The sequence below is a fragment of the Budorcas taxicolor genome, chromosome 13, assembly GCF_023091745.1.
Source record: "Budorcas taxicolor isolate Tak-1 chromosome 13, Takin1.1, whole genome shotgun sequence".
NCBI lineage: Eukaryota > Metazoa > Chordata > Mammalia > Artiodactyla > Bovidae > Budorcas > Budorcas taxicolor.
The window spans coordinates 29,677,937-29,692,352 of NC_068922.1; the positions used below are offsets into that span (position 1 = coordinate 29,677,937).

Here is a 14,416-nt window from a genome sequence, read left to right on the forward strand (position 1 = left end):
AGCCCAAAATATGTTTCAGTTCAGTTCAGTTCAGTCGCTCAGTCGTGTCCGACTCTGCGACTCCATGAATCGCAGCACTCCAGGCCTCCCTGTCCATCACCAACTCCCGGAGTTCATTCAAACTCACGTCCATCGAGTCGGTGATGCCATCCAGCCATCTCATCCTCTGTCGTCCCCTTCTCCTCCTTCCCCCCATCCCTCCCAGCATCAGGGTCTTTTCCAATGAGTCAACGCTTCGCATGAAGTGGCCAAAGTACTGGAGTTTCAGCTTTAGCATCATTCCTTCCAAAGAACACCCAGGGCTGATCTCCTTCCGAATGGACTGGTTGGATCTCCTTGCAGTCCAAGGGACTCTCAAGAGTCTTCTCCAACACCACAGTTCAAAAGCATCAATTCTTCGGCGCTCAGCTTTCTTCACACTCCAACTCTCACATCCATACATGACCACTGGAAAAACCATAGCCTTGACTAGACAGACCTTTGTTGGCAAAGTAATATCTCTGCTTTTCAATATACTATCTAGGTTGGTCATAACTTTCCTTCCAAGGAGTAAGCGTCTTTTAATTTCATGGCTGCAGTCACCATCTTCAGTGATTTTGGAGCCCAAAAAATCAAGTCTGACACTGTTTCCACTGTTTCTCCATCTATTTCCCATGAAGTGATGGGACCAGATGCCATGATCTTAGTTTTCTGAATATTGAACTTTAAGCCAACTTTTTCACTCTCCTCTTTCACTGTCATCAAGAGGCTTGTTGAAGTCTGTCTTTTTTTGTGAGAAGTGTTACGACAGTGTGGTAGTTAATATGACAGTGTGGTAATTAGAAAAATCAAAAGACAAAGCCTCACCATTTGATATACACCCTTTATACGTATTATTGTTACATGATCCCTCTTCATATTTTTAGCTAAAGAAAAAATAGAATAAAATAATTGTACAAATTCTTCTAAGGCATTGTGTTAACACTCTGCTTGACTTCAGCCTACTTTTTGTATATCATAGGACATTTTCCAGGTTGCTGTGTAAAATTATCTAGGGCTCAGTAGATGGCGCTGCTACACTACCTTTTTGGTCAGATTTAAGCCGTTGCTTTCTGGGATACTAGTCAAAAACTTGTAATACAGTTGCAACAGGAATTGGAAGGGAAACTCAGATTTCTTAACCTAGTTCTAGGCAGATGTCAAGATTCTGAGTCTCATTTTTTCCAAACCCTTTAAAATTCTGCACCTTGAACAAATTAGAAATGTTGTGAAAACATTTGTTCCTTGGGTATTTCTCTTAAAAAAAAAAATGTATTGAAGCATAGTTGATTTACAACGTTGCATTAATTTTTGCAATACAGCAAAGTTTTGAATATATATTCTTTTCCATTATGGTTTATCACAGGATATTGAATTTAGTTCTCTGTGCTATACAGTAGGACTTTGTTGTTTATCCGTTCCATACATACTAGTTTACATCTGCTAATCCCAAACTCCTAGTCCTTACCTCCCTCAGCCCCATCCCCCCAGTATGTTCTGTGTGTCTGTGTGGAAACTTTGGCTGCTCTTCATGTTCCCTAACACTCTCTGTCAATCTCCTTTTTCTAAAAAACTTTCTTTTTTTAATTGAAAATTTCAAGTGTATACAAAAATAGAATAGAAGGATAAACTTTTATGTTTCATCATTTAAATATTGTTGTTGTTCAGTTGCTAAGTCATGTCTGACTCTTTGTGACCCCATGGACTGCAGCACACCAGGCTCCCCTGTCCTTCACTGTCTTCCTGAGTTTGGTGAAACTCATGTCCACTGAGTCAGTGATGTCATCCTACCATCTCACCCTCTATCACCCCCTTCTCCTCTTGCCCTCATTCTTTCCCAGCATCAGGGTCTTTTCTGATGAGTGGGCTCTTTATATCAGGAGGCCAAACTATTGGAGCTTTACTTTCAGCAAAAAATATTCAGGGTTGACTTCCTTTAGGATTGACTGGTTTGATCTCCTTACTGTCCAAGAGGCTCTCAAGAGCCTTCTTCAGCACCACAGTTCGAAAGCATCAACTCTTTGGCGCCCATTCATGGCCCATCTTTACTGATATATACCCATCCATCTCCCCCAGATTATTTGAAGCAACTCTTATCATCCCAGGATATTACTCTAAAAGATAAGAATTCTTTCTCTTAAACGTAACCTCAATACCATGATCACACTTAAAAATAATCAGTAATTATTCCTTAATCACATAAAATATCTAGTCAAGTTACAAATATTCACAATGGTCCCATCGCATTTTTGCAGTTTGTTTGACTCAGGATTCAAAGTAAAATACATAAAATGTAAACATAGGTGTGTCTCTAAAAAGTCTTTGAATCTATGGATTCTTTCCTCTGTGTCTCCCTCCTCCCCCTTTGATATTTATGTATTTAAAAAACTGGGCTGCTCTTCCTATAGACTTTCCCACAATCTGGATTTTGCTGATTGCGTCCCGGGCTATTTACTTTGCTCCTTTGTCTCCATATTTTCTGAAAATTGGTGTCATACTTGATGGGATTTAAGTCCAGTTTATTTTGGCCCCAGTTTGCAAAGTGCTCCAGTACATCGTCTCAGGATCTCTTTCCGGTCAAGGAGTTGGGCCTCTCTGCAAGGACTAAGGTCACATTTCAAACAATGAGTGGCAGGAATTCCCAGTTATTCATGTACATGTTATATGTGATTTTTCCCTTCTTTCTATACCTACGTTACATGGCAATCTGAGAGGGGTTCCTTAACTGAAACATTTGCTGCATCCAAATAATAACTTCTTTGCCCAAAATGATTCCTTATATACTTTGGATTCTGCAAGCCCAAGTTTCTTCTCCAATTTATAATCTAATTTTATTTTTCATGCACCCGAGGCTTTCAAGGTTGGAAACTTAAAAATTATCTTATATTCTATTTAATTATTAAAAAGTAAACCAGATAACCTTCCATCTGTCCAGGCTATTTGGCAGAATTAAGAGAAGGCAAAACAGAGTGAAAGCTAATTGCTCCCCTACAACCCCAGAGAAAATTAAGTGATATGACATTTTCTCTTCTATTCATAAACTTGGTGAATAATATCTTTTTTTTTTTACTTGAAATTTGACAGAATTTTTATTTCACAGTACCCTAATATTGATAAAAGTGAACAGGCAGTTGAAAATGGTGCTCTGAAGTTCTGACATGATACTTAACAGCTGTAAGTTGCTAGGTTACAAGCAAGGTGTACCTAGATGGAAATGAACAAGTAATATAAAAAGTTTAAGTAGATAGGAGATTCATATTTTATTTCTCCACTGACATATTTACAGCGAATATAAATTAAAGGCCTGCTTGCACACCAAACCCAGGTCCTTTTGGTGGTTCAGTCAAAGAGGTAAGACCTCCAGCTGGCTCACAGGAGAAGCGTCCACTCCTTGGCCCAGGTTTTGGGATTTTGCCAGCCTTCAGTTCATCAGTAATTTCTTCAGTATATTTAGGTGTCAGATCCTCATAGTAGTTGTCATTTATTTGAACCATTGGTGCATTTACACAGGCCCCTAAACATTCGACTTCTATAAGAGTGAAAAGTTCGTCAGGTGTAGTCTCTCCAACCTTTATTCCAAGTTTTTTCTGAATGGCTTCCAGTATGCTGTCGGAGTTTCGGAGCATGCAAGGTGTGGTAGTGCAGACTTGAATGTGATACTTTCCAACAGGCTTTCGATTATACATTGTATAAAAAGTTGCTACTTCATACACTCTCATTGGAGGTACTTGTAAAATTTCTGCAACCTTGTTCATAGCAGAGATGGGCAGCCATCCATTCTGTCTCTGGGCTAAATCCGGAACAGGAAGCACAGCTGCTGCCTTATGCCCTTCTGGGTAGTTTTTCACAATGGCCTCTATCCTCCTATAGTTTTCTGGTGTGAAATCAAATGGAGTTTCTGGATTATTCTCAGGAGTATCTCTGTGCACAAATAAGGTTCCTCCAGCTCTATTCTGAACAGCTGTCTTATGCAGATTTCTTATATGTTTTCCCCAGTGGGCGGCGACGCCGGCCGCGTGGGCCCGTAGCGCCGCGGAGAGGAACATGGCTGGCCTAACTGCGGGCCTCCGCGGCTCGCCGGGCGCGGTCCCGAGCGGCAGGCCTGAATAATATCTTAAAGGGGAGAAAGAAACCAGGTCTGCAATATTGTTGAAATTTAACTTCATATTTATCCCTTTTTCTCTTTAAATTCTCAGTTAAGGAATTAAACCAAAGAAACGAAATAAAACATGAAGGAGAAAAGAGGAGCCTTCTGGTTTAAATTGGTAGAAAAATCGTAAGGCTAGCCTGGGATCTGCCGTTTTCATGCTTCACCTAAGTATCTATGGAACTTCAAATTATCGCTAAAAGCACAAATAAAAAAAGGAAGAAAATTCTCTATTATGTTTCTAAACCTTGGGTTGCAGTGGGGAAGATGATAATGCCAGCATCTTTCTTGCTTTTACTATATTATGGCACATTTTCCTTGATGTAAATACTTTTTTTTTTTTTTTACAGTGGGGTCATTATTTAAGTCATTGTTTGTCATGGTGTTTAAAAAATAATCTTTTTTTTGTTGTTGCCTTCCTGGATCGGGCAGATCTGCTGGAGAAGGGATAGGCTACCCACTCCAGTATTCTTGGGCTTCCTTCATGGCTCAGCTGGTAAGGAGTCTGCCTGCAATGCAGGAGACCTGGGTTTGATCCCTGGGTTGTGAAGATCCCCTAGAGAAGGGAAAGGCTACCCACCCCAGTATTCTGGCCTGGAGAAATCCGTGGACTGTATAGAGTTAGACATGACTGAGCGACTTTCACTAGAAAATGGTTGACATACAATAGTATGTTAGTTCAGGTGTACACATAGCAATCTGACAATCAAATACATTACCAAATGACCACCATGAAAAGCCCAGTAACCCTCTGTAACCGTACAATACAGCATTATTGACTTTTCCTTATGCTGTATACTAATTACATCTCCATGACATTTACGTTATAACTGGAAGTTTGTATCTCTTAATCCTTTTCACCTATTCCTCCCAACCCCTACCCCATCTCCCTTAACAAATAATCATTTTTGATCGCCTTTATTCTTGTTTAAATTCACTTCAGTAAAATAATCATTAAAAAAGTTGATGGATTAAAATAATTTTTTTTTTCCTGTGAGACTGTTAAGGGTATGTGTGGGTAAATAGAGAAAGTATTTTGCAAGATGGATATGTTAACTAACTTTCTCTATGACTAAATGTTAGGCTTTCTAAAGCTGTGATAGCTATTGAAGAATTTCTTCAATAGTAATTATTTACCATTCTTGAACACAAAGGGTTCACTAACGAGTAAGCAGTCTATCTTACTCAAGACTGAGAGGTTCAGGAAAATTAGGAGGCCAGGGTCACACTTACTGAAAGGGTCCATTTCCATCAGGTAAAGGAGGAGAAATGCATGGCATGACCCACAGCTCATTAGACCTGGGAGGAAGCCTAAAGTCGTTTCATGATGGGAAACCAGGCGTAGAAGGGATAACTGATCAGTTCACCATTTCACGCCTTGTTAGAGGCAGAGCAAGATGTAGATCTAAGAAACCCTGGTTTTGAGTCCCTCTCAATACATTCTGGTGCCTTAGTAAGCCTGAAGGGCAGCAGGGGAAACCACATGTTACAGCCAGTCCCTGGTGGTTTTATTTATTTTATTTTAACGTGATTTAATTTTTAATACGGCTTCCCTGGTGGCTCATATGGTAAAGAATCTACCTGAAATGCGGGAGATCTGAGCTCAATCCCTGGGTCGGGAAGATCCCCTGGAGAAGGGAATGGCAATCCACTCCAGTATGCCAGTATGCTTGCCTGGAGAATTCCAGGGACAGAGGAGCCTTGTGGGCTACAGTCCATGGGGTTGCAAAGAGTCAGACACAGCTGAGAAACACACACACACACACACACACACACAATTTTTAATAATAAATGATTGTTTCAAGTCACTCAGTTTTGGAGTGTCTTTTATCTTTAATTTAGAAAATTTGTCTGTGCCATACGGCATACAGGATCTTAGTCCCCCAACCAGGGATCGAACCCATGTGCCCTACATTGGAAGCATAGAGTCTTAGCCATTGTACCACTAGGCATGTCCCCAGACAATGGTGTTTTTAAATGCATGTTGTATTGTTTAAGGCCACAGACCAGAACACAGACTTCAGATCTAAGGTTGTGTTAATACTTTTTTTCCCATTTTTTCCAATTACACACTTGAAGATTAACAGTATCTTCAGCAAAGTCATCTTTCAGAGTGGTGGTAAACAATACACAGATGCAGGGACTTCTCTGGAAGTCCACTGGTTACGATTCTTTATTTCTACTGCAGGGGTTTCAGGTTCGATCCCTGGTCAGAGAACTAAGATCCCACATGCTGTGCTGCCCCTTTCCTCTCAAAAGCAACACACAAGTACAGTAAAATCCCCCACTTACAAACCTTCACATTTTGGACTTACAAAGATGTGAACATGCATTCCTCTGTCCAGTCATGAAAGTTAGTTCACATGTCTGACGTACATTGTCATGTGCATCCATCCTCTACAAATTGTTGTGCTTTTGTGTACTTTCCTGTGCAGCACTGGTAGAGTACAATAGTGCAGTATCTTTATTTCAAGCCCAGGATATTGGGAAGCAAGTATAAAAGCAGTGGTACTATAGCCAGTTGTGTTAGTTGGCTACATCAGTTCAGTTCAGTTCAGTTGCTCAGTCATGTCCGACTCTTTGTGACCCCATGAATCGCAGCACGCCAGGCCTGCCTGTCCATCATCAACTCCTGGAGTTCACCCAGACTCATGTACATAGGCTAACTTTATTGGACTTATAGACAAATTGGACTTACGAACATGCTTTCAGAATGGAACTCAGTTGTATGTAGGGGATTTACTGTGTATGTGTGTCTACAACAATAGGAATTCTTCTGTTTGAGAAGTCAGCCACCAGAGGGTGGCACACATTCTCTCTTTCTTCACGGAGGGTGAACATTATCTGACCTGTTATTGATATAACTTACTGCAGGAAGGACTGGGCCCCTGTCTGCTTGCTTTCCCTGCCCCTGTGTTACCTCCTGCCCTCATCTGCTGGGGTCTGGGCTGTGTCAGAGCATTCCCTCTGGTTTCCTGGTTTCCAGCCTTCCATGGTGCTGCCAGAGAGGTATTTATGACTACATAGCTTTCTTGTTTAAAATTCTTCATGGGTATTGTCTCTTTAGGGGATTCCATGGCATCTATTTTAGCCATTTATCACAGGAAATTGCAATGGTTTGTTTATGTGCCTGCCTTCTACATGAGCATCCTCTAAGATGAGATCTTAGCTCCATTCATTCCTTATTTTTATTTTTGGTAGCCTGAACTCCTAGCCAGATTAAATGAAGAGTCCGTCATCATTGAGAAACGCTACCATCCCTATAATATTTTGACACACGTAGAAGTAGAAGTTCACTCGCTGTCTTTGCCTTGCCTCTGATTTACATACTAGAAGATCAAGGAGGGGTCTGAAATGCTGCCTTGAGGGGGGCATTCCTTGTTATAGTCACTTGAAGAGGGCTCCAGAGTTTACCATTGCTTGAAACATACATTTATGTACTTAAAATATTGAACATCTTAAAGGGGATTTGCTCACAGCTGACAGGAGGAAGGATATCTGGACTAGAGACTGAGGCATGTGACACATGGAGTGCCTGGGCGATCAGGAGGAAGCAAGACAGTGGTCCCAGGGGAGGTTTCCAACAAAACGCTTAGGTCTCGCAATCAAGGGGGAGCTGGCCTTGTTTGCACCAGCAGTGCCTCTCATGGACCATTTTGACACCAGTGCTCTGTTTTGCTAACCCTTGAATTAAATAATTCAGATAAATGGTCGATTTAAAAAGTTTTGGTTCTTTTTTACTTGGAAACACACAGGCACATGATAAAAAAAAAACTCAAGTAGTACAAAAGGACAAAATAAAATTTGTTTTAAAAAGAACAAGCAAGAATCTTTCAGCTTGTCTATTTTGTCTTCCTTAGTTTTTATTTTTCCTCATACGCTCCTTTCCCCAATATTTGAAACTATTTTATTTTCAAAAGAATTGGTCAGTTATCATCATAGTTTTATAAGCTTCCTGATCTGAGTTTTAAAGAGATCCCATCTAAAATGTGGTCATGCAGTTATTCATATTTATACACATTTTTTTCAACTCTGAGTTTACAAAACTCATAACACACTTACCTCCATCAGCACTGAGCAGCTGGTATAGGACGCTGGCTAGAAATGAGCATGGTGGGAAAATCAGATGCCTAATTTCTGCACCAATTAGTTGCAAATGAAAGTTGGATTGAAACCCTCAGAATAACTTGAGTTTGCAACCTTTCCCTTCTCACATCTTGCTGGCAAATGATGTCCAGCATGGAAAAAAAATCTGGAGTTGAATAGAGGATTATTCTGTTTTGTCTAGACATAAAATCTATGCCTAGACTTAGAAAAATTTAGAAGAATAGGTGAAAATTATTGCTATATCTAAATAAGTCCCAGTGGTAGGAGACTTGAGACAAAAATATTTTCAAGGAATGTTGATATTTCAAAGATGCAAATGAGACTTCTATATTTTGGATTTGATGATTACTGACTCCATTTTGAAGATATAAAATTTTAAAGGGTGTTGACAATTTAAATATTTCTTAATGTGGTCCCTATTGCATCATTTAAAAAGCTTTGGAAATGAAAAAGATTACAGACTGGAAGCAAGCCAAAGCTTTGAGGAAAATCTCGTATTTCAAAGGCAGGTGATAATAAGAATCAAGAAAAAATATCTTGAGGCACACAACAGGAGAACCCATTGGAGAAAGGGATTTTTATGACAATTTGAAGGTTCCACAGCATGTTGACCTATATAGTTGTCATTCAAGATAAAGCTTTTGGTGTGTTGCTATGTGCAGAGAGGCATTTGGTAAAAATTGTTGCTGGTGATGAAAAGTTTATTATGGAGAAAAAAGGAATTTTGTGGATGAAGGAAAGGAAATTTGTAAGACAACATATCCAAATGTCTTAAATGACCTTAGAGTATTTTTAAAAATATAGATAACTGGGAACTTCCCTGGTGGTCCAGTGGTTAGGACTCAATGCTCCCAATGCAGGGGGCACAGGTTTGATACCTGTTCAAGGAACTAAAATCCTGCATGCCACATAGGATGCACAGCCAAAAAAGAGTAAAGTTAACTGAGTCTTGTAATAATGTATAGTGTAAAATAATCTGAAAAAGAAAGAAAAAAAGTATGTATGACTGAATTACTTTGCACTAGGCCTGAAACATTGTAAATCAACAATACAAAATTTTAAAAAGGTATATAGATAACTGAGTAAACTATTTTCTTCAAGTATACAATAAGGATTTGAAGTGATTATCTGAGCAAATAAATTAATTCATTCTACCCTAAAACATTTCAGGTAGAAATAAAAATTGAATTTCCATAGCCTTCTGTGCTGTACTTAGTCACTTAGTCGTTTCCAACTCTTTGCAAGCCCATGGACTGTAGTCTACCAGGCTCCTCTGTCCGTGGGGATTCTCCAGGCAAGAATACTGGAGTGGGTTGCCAAGCTTTCCTCCAGGGGATCTTCCCAACCCAGGGATTGAACCCAGGTCTCCAGCATTGCAAGTGGATTCTTTACCAGACTGAGTCACCAGGGAAGCCCAAGATTACTGGAGTGGGTAGTCTATCCCTCTTCAGGGGATCTACCCGACCCAGGAAATGGACTGGGGTCTCCTGCATTGCAGGCAGGCTCTTTACCAGATGAGCTACCAGGGAATCCCCAGTAGCCTTCTATTGACATACAATGTTCAGTGATTCACCTAACCTGGTAAAACATGTGTTAGAGATCATTGTTCAGATTACGTGTTAAATATTTACTGTGATTTCTGAAGTTCACATGTTGACAGGCCTTAAGTGAATTTGTTACAATATTGCTTCGGTTTGACATTTTTGGTTTTTTGGCTGCAAGGCATGTGGAAATCTTTGCTCCCCAACCAGGGATAGAATCTGCACCCCCTGCATTGTCTTAACCACTGGACCACGAGGGAAGTCACCACTGACTCTTTTTTTTTTTATATATAGGTTCCCTTTAAAATTTTTTAAAATTTATTTATTTTTTGCTATGCTGGGTCTTTGTTGCTGTGAGGGCTTTTCTCTAGCTGAGGAGAGAGGGTGGGGGCAAGGAGGGACTGCTCTCCATTTGAGGAACTCAGCCTTGTGTTTACAGTGGTCTCTCTTGTTGCAGAGCATGGGCTCTAAGGCGTGTGGGCTTGAGTAGCTGTGGCTCCAGAGCTCTAGCGCGCAGGCTCAGAAGTTGTGGCGTATGGTCTTAGTTGCTCTGGGGTTTGTGGGATCTTCCCAAACCAGGAATAGAACCAGTGTCTCCTGCATGGCAGGGGGATTCCTTACCACTAAGCCAGGAGGAAAGTCCCCCACTGATTATTCTTAAACGAATGTTTTCAAGTTAGATTCCTCTACTAGGATTCCTTTCTTCTAGGGAATATCTCTTTTATTCCAATATTTACACAAAGATAATGCCTGGCTGTTTTTCCATTTTAAGTGAACAAAGTTTGTTGGCGGGGAGTCCAGAATTAGAAAAACAAAGACAATTTGAAACGCATCCTCCTTCATTTGAGGATTTTTCACTGGATTTGCTTTGCTGCCAGGTTCCAGTTGGCCGATCTTTCTTACCCTGTTTTGCCTCCATGATTTTGTTTGGGGTGAAGGAATGGAGAAGACGGTTAACCCTGAGCTGTATCTGAAGTTGGCCGTGGGATGATGGGGGAACAGAGCGTCCTCTCCTGCTCAGGGAAGCTGCCTTTCATTCACCACAGGACATGGAGCCTCCGGGCACATCCTACATGGGGCCGTTTTAATTCTCCGTGAGGTCAGAAGATTTTCTTTCCCTCAGGGTTTACAGTCATTTGCAATCTCCCAATCTTTCCACTACCCGTTAGACAAACTCCCTGCCATAAACTGGACAGAACTTCAGAAGACAAAGTTCGCCACCACTCGTGGTGGGCTGGGAAGACAGAGCTCCCTTCTGTGGGGAAGGGGGGAAGGGAAACCTGCCATGGGCTGGGAGTCAGGTGCCCCGCAATGTGCAGACTCTCTCAGTGACCGTCCCCACCCCAGCAGGTAGACATGTGCATTTCCCCTTACAGAGAAAGAAGGCAGCCAGGGAAACCCCGCACAGACTCACAGGGTGAGGAGGAATGCCACACAGCAGGAACTCCAAAACACACGAAAACAAAACTTGTGGTTTTAGAGCTTGTAGAAGTGAAAGGAGAAAAAGAGGTAAGAAGGGAGAGGACTCATGCCTCCATGGAGAAAAGCAGTCCTAGCAGAGGTGAGGCTGGGAAGTCGGTCAGTAATAACTTTATTCACCTTGCAATGACTGAATTAAAAATATACATATATTCCAGGGGCCCCCTTTTGTTGCCAGACAATTGTTTAGGAGCCAAAACTCCATTAGTGAAAGACCAAGTCTCTCCTATCATGGAATTTATGAATAAATTGAATGAAGAAAATGTGGCATATATATATACAGTGGAATAAAAGGATGAAATAATGCCATTTGCAGCAACAACGATGGACCTAGAGGTTGTCATACTAAGCAAAGTAAGCCAGAGAGAGAAAGACAAATACCATATGCTATCACTTGTATGTGGAATCTAAAATATGACACAAATGAACTTATCTGTGAAACAGAAACAGACTCACAGACAGAGAGAACAGACCTGTGGTTGCCAAGGGGCAGGGAGTTGGGAGAGGGATGGAGTGGGAGGTTGAGGTTAGCAGATATAAGCTATTATGTAAAGGATGGATGAACAACAAGGTCCTACTGCGTAGCACAGGGAAGGATATTCAATATTCTGTGATAAGCCATAATGGAAAGGAATAGGAAAAAGAATGTGTATATATATATATGTATAAGAATGTATATAAATGTATACATATGAGTCACTTTTCTGTAGAGTAAAAATTAATATTGTAAATGTAATATTCCAGTACTAGAGATAGATAATAACCAGGTATCTCATTAAACAAATAAATAGACCATGTAAGTTCAACTGGTAATAGGTACTGGGAAGTAAAATAAACCAGGGACTAAAGAGTAACGTGTTTGTGCTTAATTGATAAGGAATCAGGGAAGGCTTCTAGGAGGAGGTGATATTTCAATAGAGCACTTGGAATGAGGCGTGAACAAGTCATGTGTGTGATTTATTACTAAAACTAGGGAGTTCTTTTCTTTCCTTCCAGATCAGGATGGAGGTTGTCCCCAGAAGTGGGATCACAGCCCCACTTCTGGAATCACAGAGAGACCAGGGAATTAGAGATCTTCTGTAGCCATGAGGATGGAGGGGACTAATGTCAGAGTTGTGGCTGGGCTACTGGATCTGAGAAGGGGTAAAGAGGTGGCAATACCCCCAGTTCCTGTGAAGCCGTGACCCAGATTTCAAGCTAGGGTGACAGGGGGTGGAGGAAAAGGTGTGGTTGGCTCTGGAGGGATAGGACATGAATTCCAGCACTGTCACTCATCAACTGGCTGACCTGGACAAGGTATTTGACATCTCTATGGAGAAGGAAATGGCAACCCACTCCAGTATTCTTGCCTAGAGAATCCCAGGGATGGGGGAGCCTGGTGGGCTGCCGTCTATGGGGTCACACAGAGTCGGACATGACTGAAGCGACTTAGCAGCAGCAGCAGCAGCAGCAGCATGCATCAGTTTATTTATCTGGACAATGGGGTTTGAAAGGTCCTTCTGTCATAGGGTTATGACTTAGATTAACTGAGCTAATATCCTGTAGCATCCTTAGGATAGTACCTGGCACATAATAAATTGTATACATATGTAGCTTTTTTTGGAAAAATTGGAGTATAATTGCTTTACAATGTTGTGTTATTTTCTGCTGTACAATGAAGTGGGTTGGCTCTATGTACATATATATCCACTCCCCCTTAAGCCTCCCTCCCCCCATTCCACCTCTCTAGGTCATCACAGAGCATTTAGCTGAGCTCCCTGTGCTATGCAGCTGCTTCCCACAGTTATGCTTTATACATGGCAGTGTATATATGTCAAACCTAATCTCACGGTTCATCCCACCCTCTCTTTCCCCAGCCCCCCTCCCACTCCATATACACATGTCTGTTCTCTCCATCTGTATCTCTATTCCTGCTCTGGAAATAAGTTCACCTGCACCATTTTCCTATATTCCACATATAGGCGATAATTTACAATATTTGTTTTTCTCTTTCTTACTTCATTCTGTATGACAGTCTCTTGTTCCACCCAAGTCTCTACAGATGACCCAATTTCCTTCCTTTTTATGCGGCCCACCAGGGTGTAGCCCACCAGGCTCTTCTATCCATGGAATTTTCCAGGCAAGAATACTGGAGTGGGTAGTCCTTCCCTTCACTAGGGGATCTTCTCGACCCAGGGATTGAACCCAGATCTCCTGGACTGCAGATGGGTTCTTCACCATCTGAGCCACCAGGGAAGCCCCTCAAATATGGAATGCTTCATGAATTTGCGTGTCATCCTTGCTCAGAGGCCATGCTAGTCTTCTTTATAACGTTCCAATTTTAGTATATGTGCTGCCAAAGCGAGCACTTTTAATGGCTGAGTAGGTTTCCGTTGTATATACGTGCCATATCTTCTCTATGTGTTCCTCTGTTGTTGGCCTGTAGCTGTTATTAACACATCACCCTCCTCAGGGGACCCAAAGCTCTCCCCGCTTTTCCTGCACCCCTATTCAAGAGGCTGATTAAACATGGCTGACAATAAGTCATTATTTTACCTTGTTGAAGCCAGTGTCTTCAGGATGTACGTGGCCCCTGCAGCTTTCCTTACTGAATCCAAACATGAAAAGGCTGAATGTTTTCACCTCCCAAACTGCCCAGTGAAATGCACAGGGAAGATGCTGTGGCTTCTGGGAGCTTTTGCTGACTCCTGGAGAGGACTGCTTCCATAGCAATGAATGCAACTTTCTGGCCTCTTTCTACATAGACCTGAGAGGGGGAAAATTACACACTGAATCTTCCTTCAGAAATCTAGTGACATCTTCGCTGTTGTTCAATCGCTCAGTTGTGTCCGACTCTTTGCAACCCCATGGATGGCAGCACCTTAAGCACCATGCCTTTCAAATCCCTTTGCAGAGAATTCTACTCTACAGCTTGAAGGAATATGCAACAGAAATAGAGAACATGGTGATCGTTTTAAAAAATGCCCTTCTGATCATGCCACTCCTCTGCTTGAGACATTTAATTTTATTTGCTTATTAAAATTTTTTTTAATTTGTTTATTGAGTTGTGCTGAATCTTAGTTGCAGCACGCAGGATTCTGGCACTTCATTGCTGCATGCAGGGTTTATAACTGGCATGCAAACT

At 41.4% G+C, this 14,416-nt stretch overlaps 1 protein-coding gene and 1 non-coding gene across 2 annotated transcripts; both read right to left on the reverse strand.

Annotated features, from left to right (window-relative positions):
* Nucleotides 1-3,253: 3,253 nt before the first annotated feature.
* On the reverse strand, nt 3,254-4,064 carry LOC128058489 (NADH dehydrogenase [ubiquinone] flavoprotein 2, mitochondrial-like). The gene has a single exon (XM_052650972.1). It carries the CDS (start codon nt 4,062-4,064, stop codon nt 3,315-3,317), a length of 750 nt encoding a protein of 249 aa, XP_052506932.1. The 3' UTR covers nt 3,254-3,314.
* Nucleotides 4,065-13,533: 9,469 nt separating this feature from the next.
* On the reverse strand, nt 13,534-13,640 carry LOC128058960 (U6 spliceosomal RNA). The gene has a single exon (XR_008200554.1). It is a non-coding gene; the product is annotated as a U6 spliceosomal RNA (small nuclear RNA).
* Nucleotides 13,641-14,416: the final 776 nt, after the last annotated feature.

Excerpts from the sequence above, each read along its gene's own strand:
- LOC128058489 (XM_052650972.1), bottom strand. The coding sequence starts at position 4,064 with ATGTTCCTCTCCGCGGCGCTACGGGCCCACGCGGCCGGCGTCGCCGCC.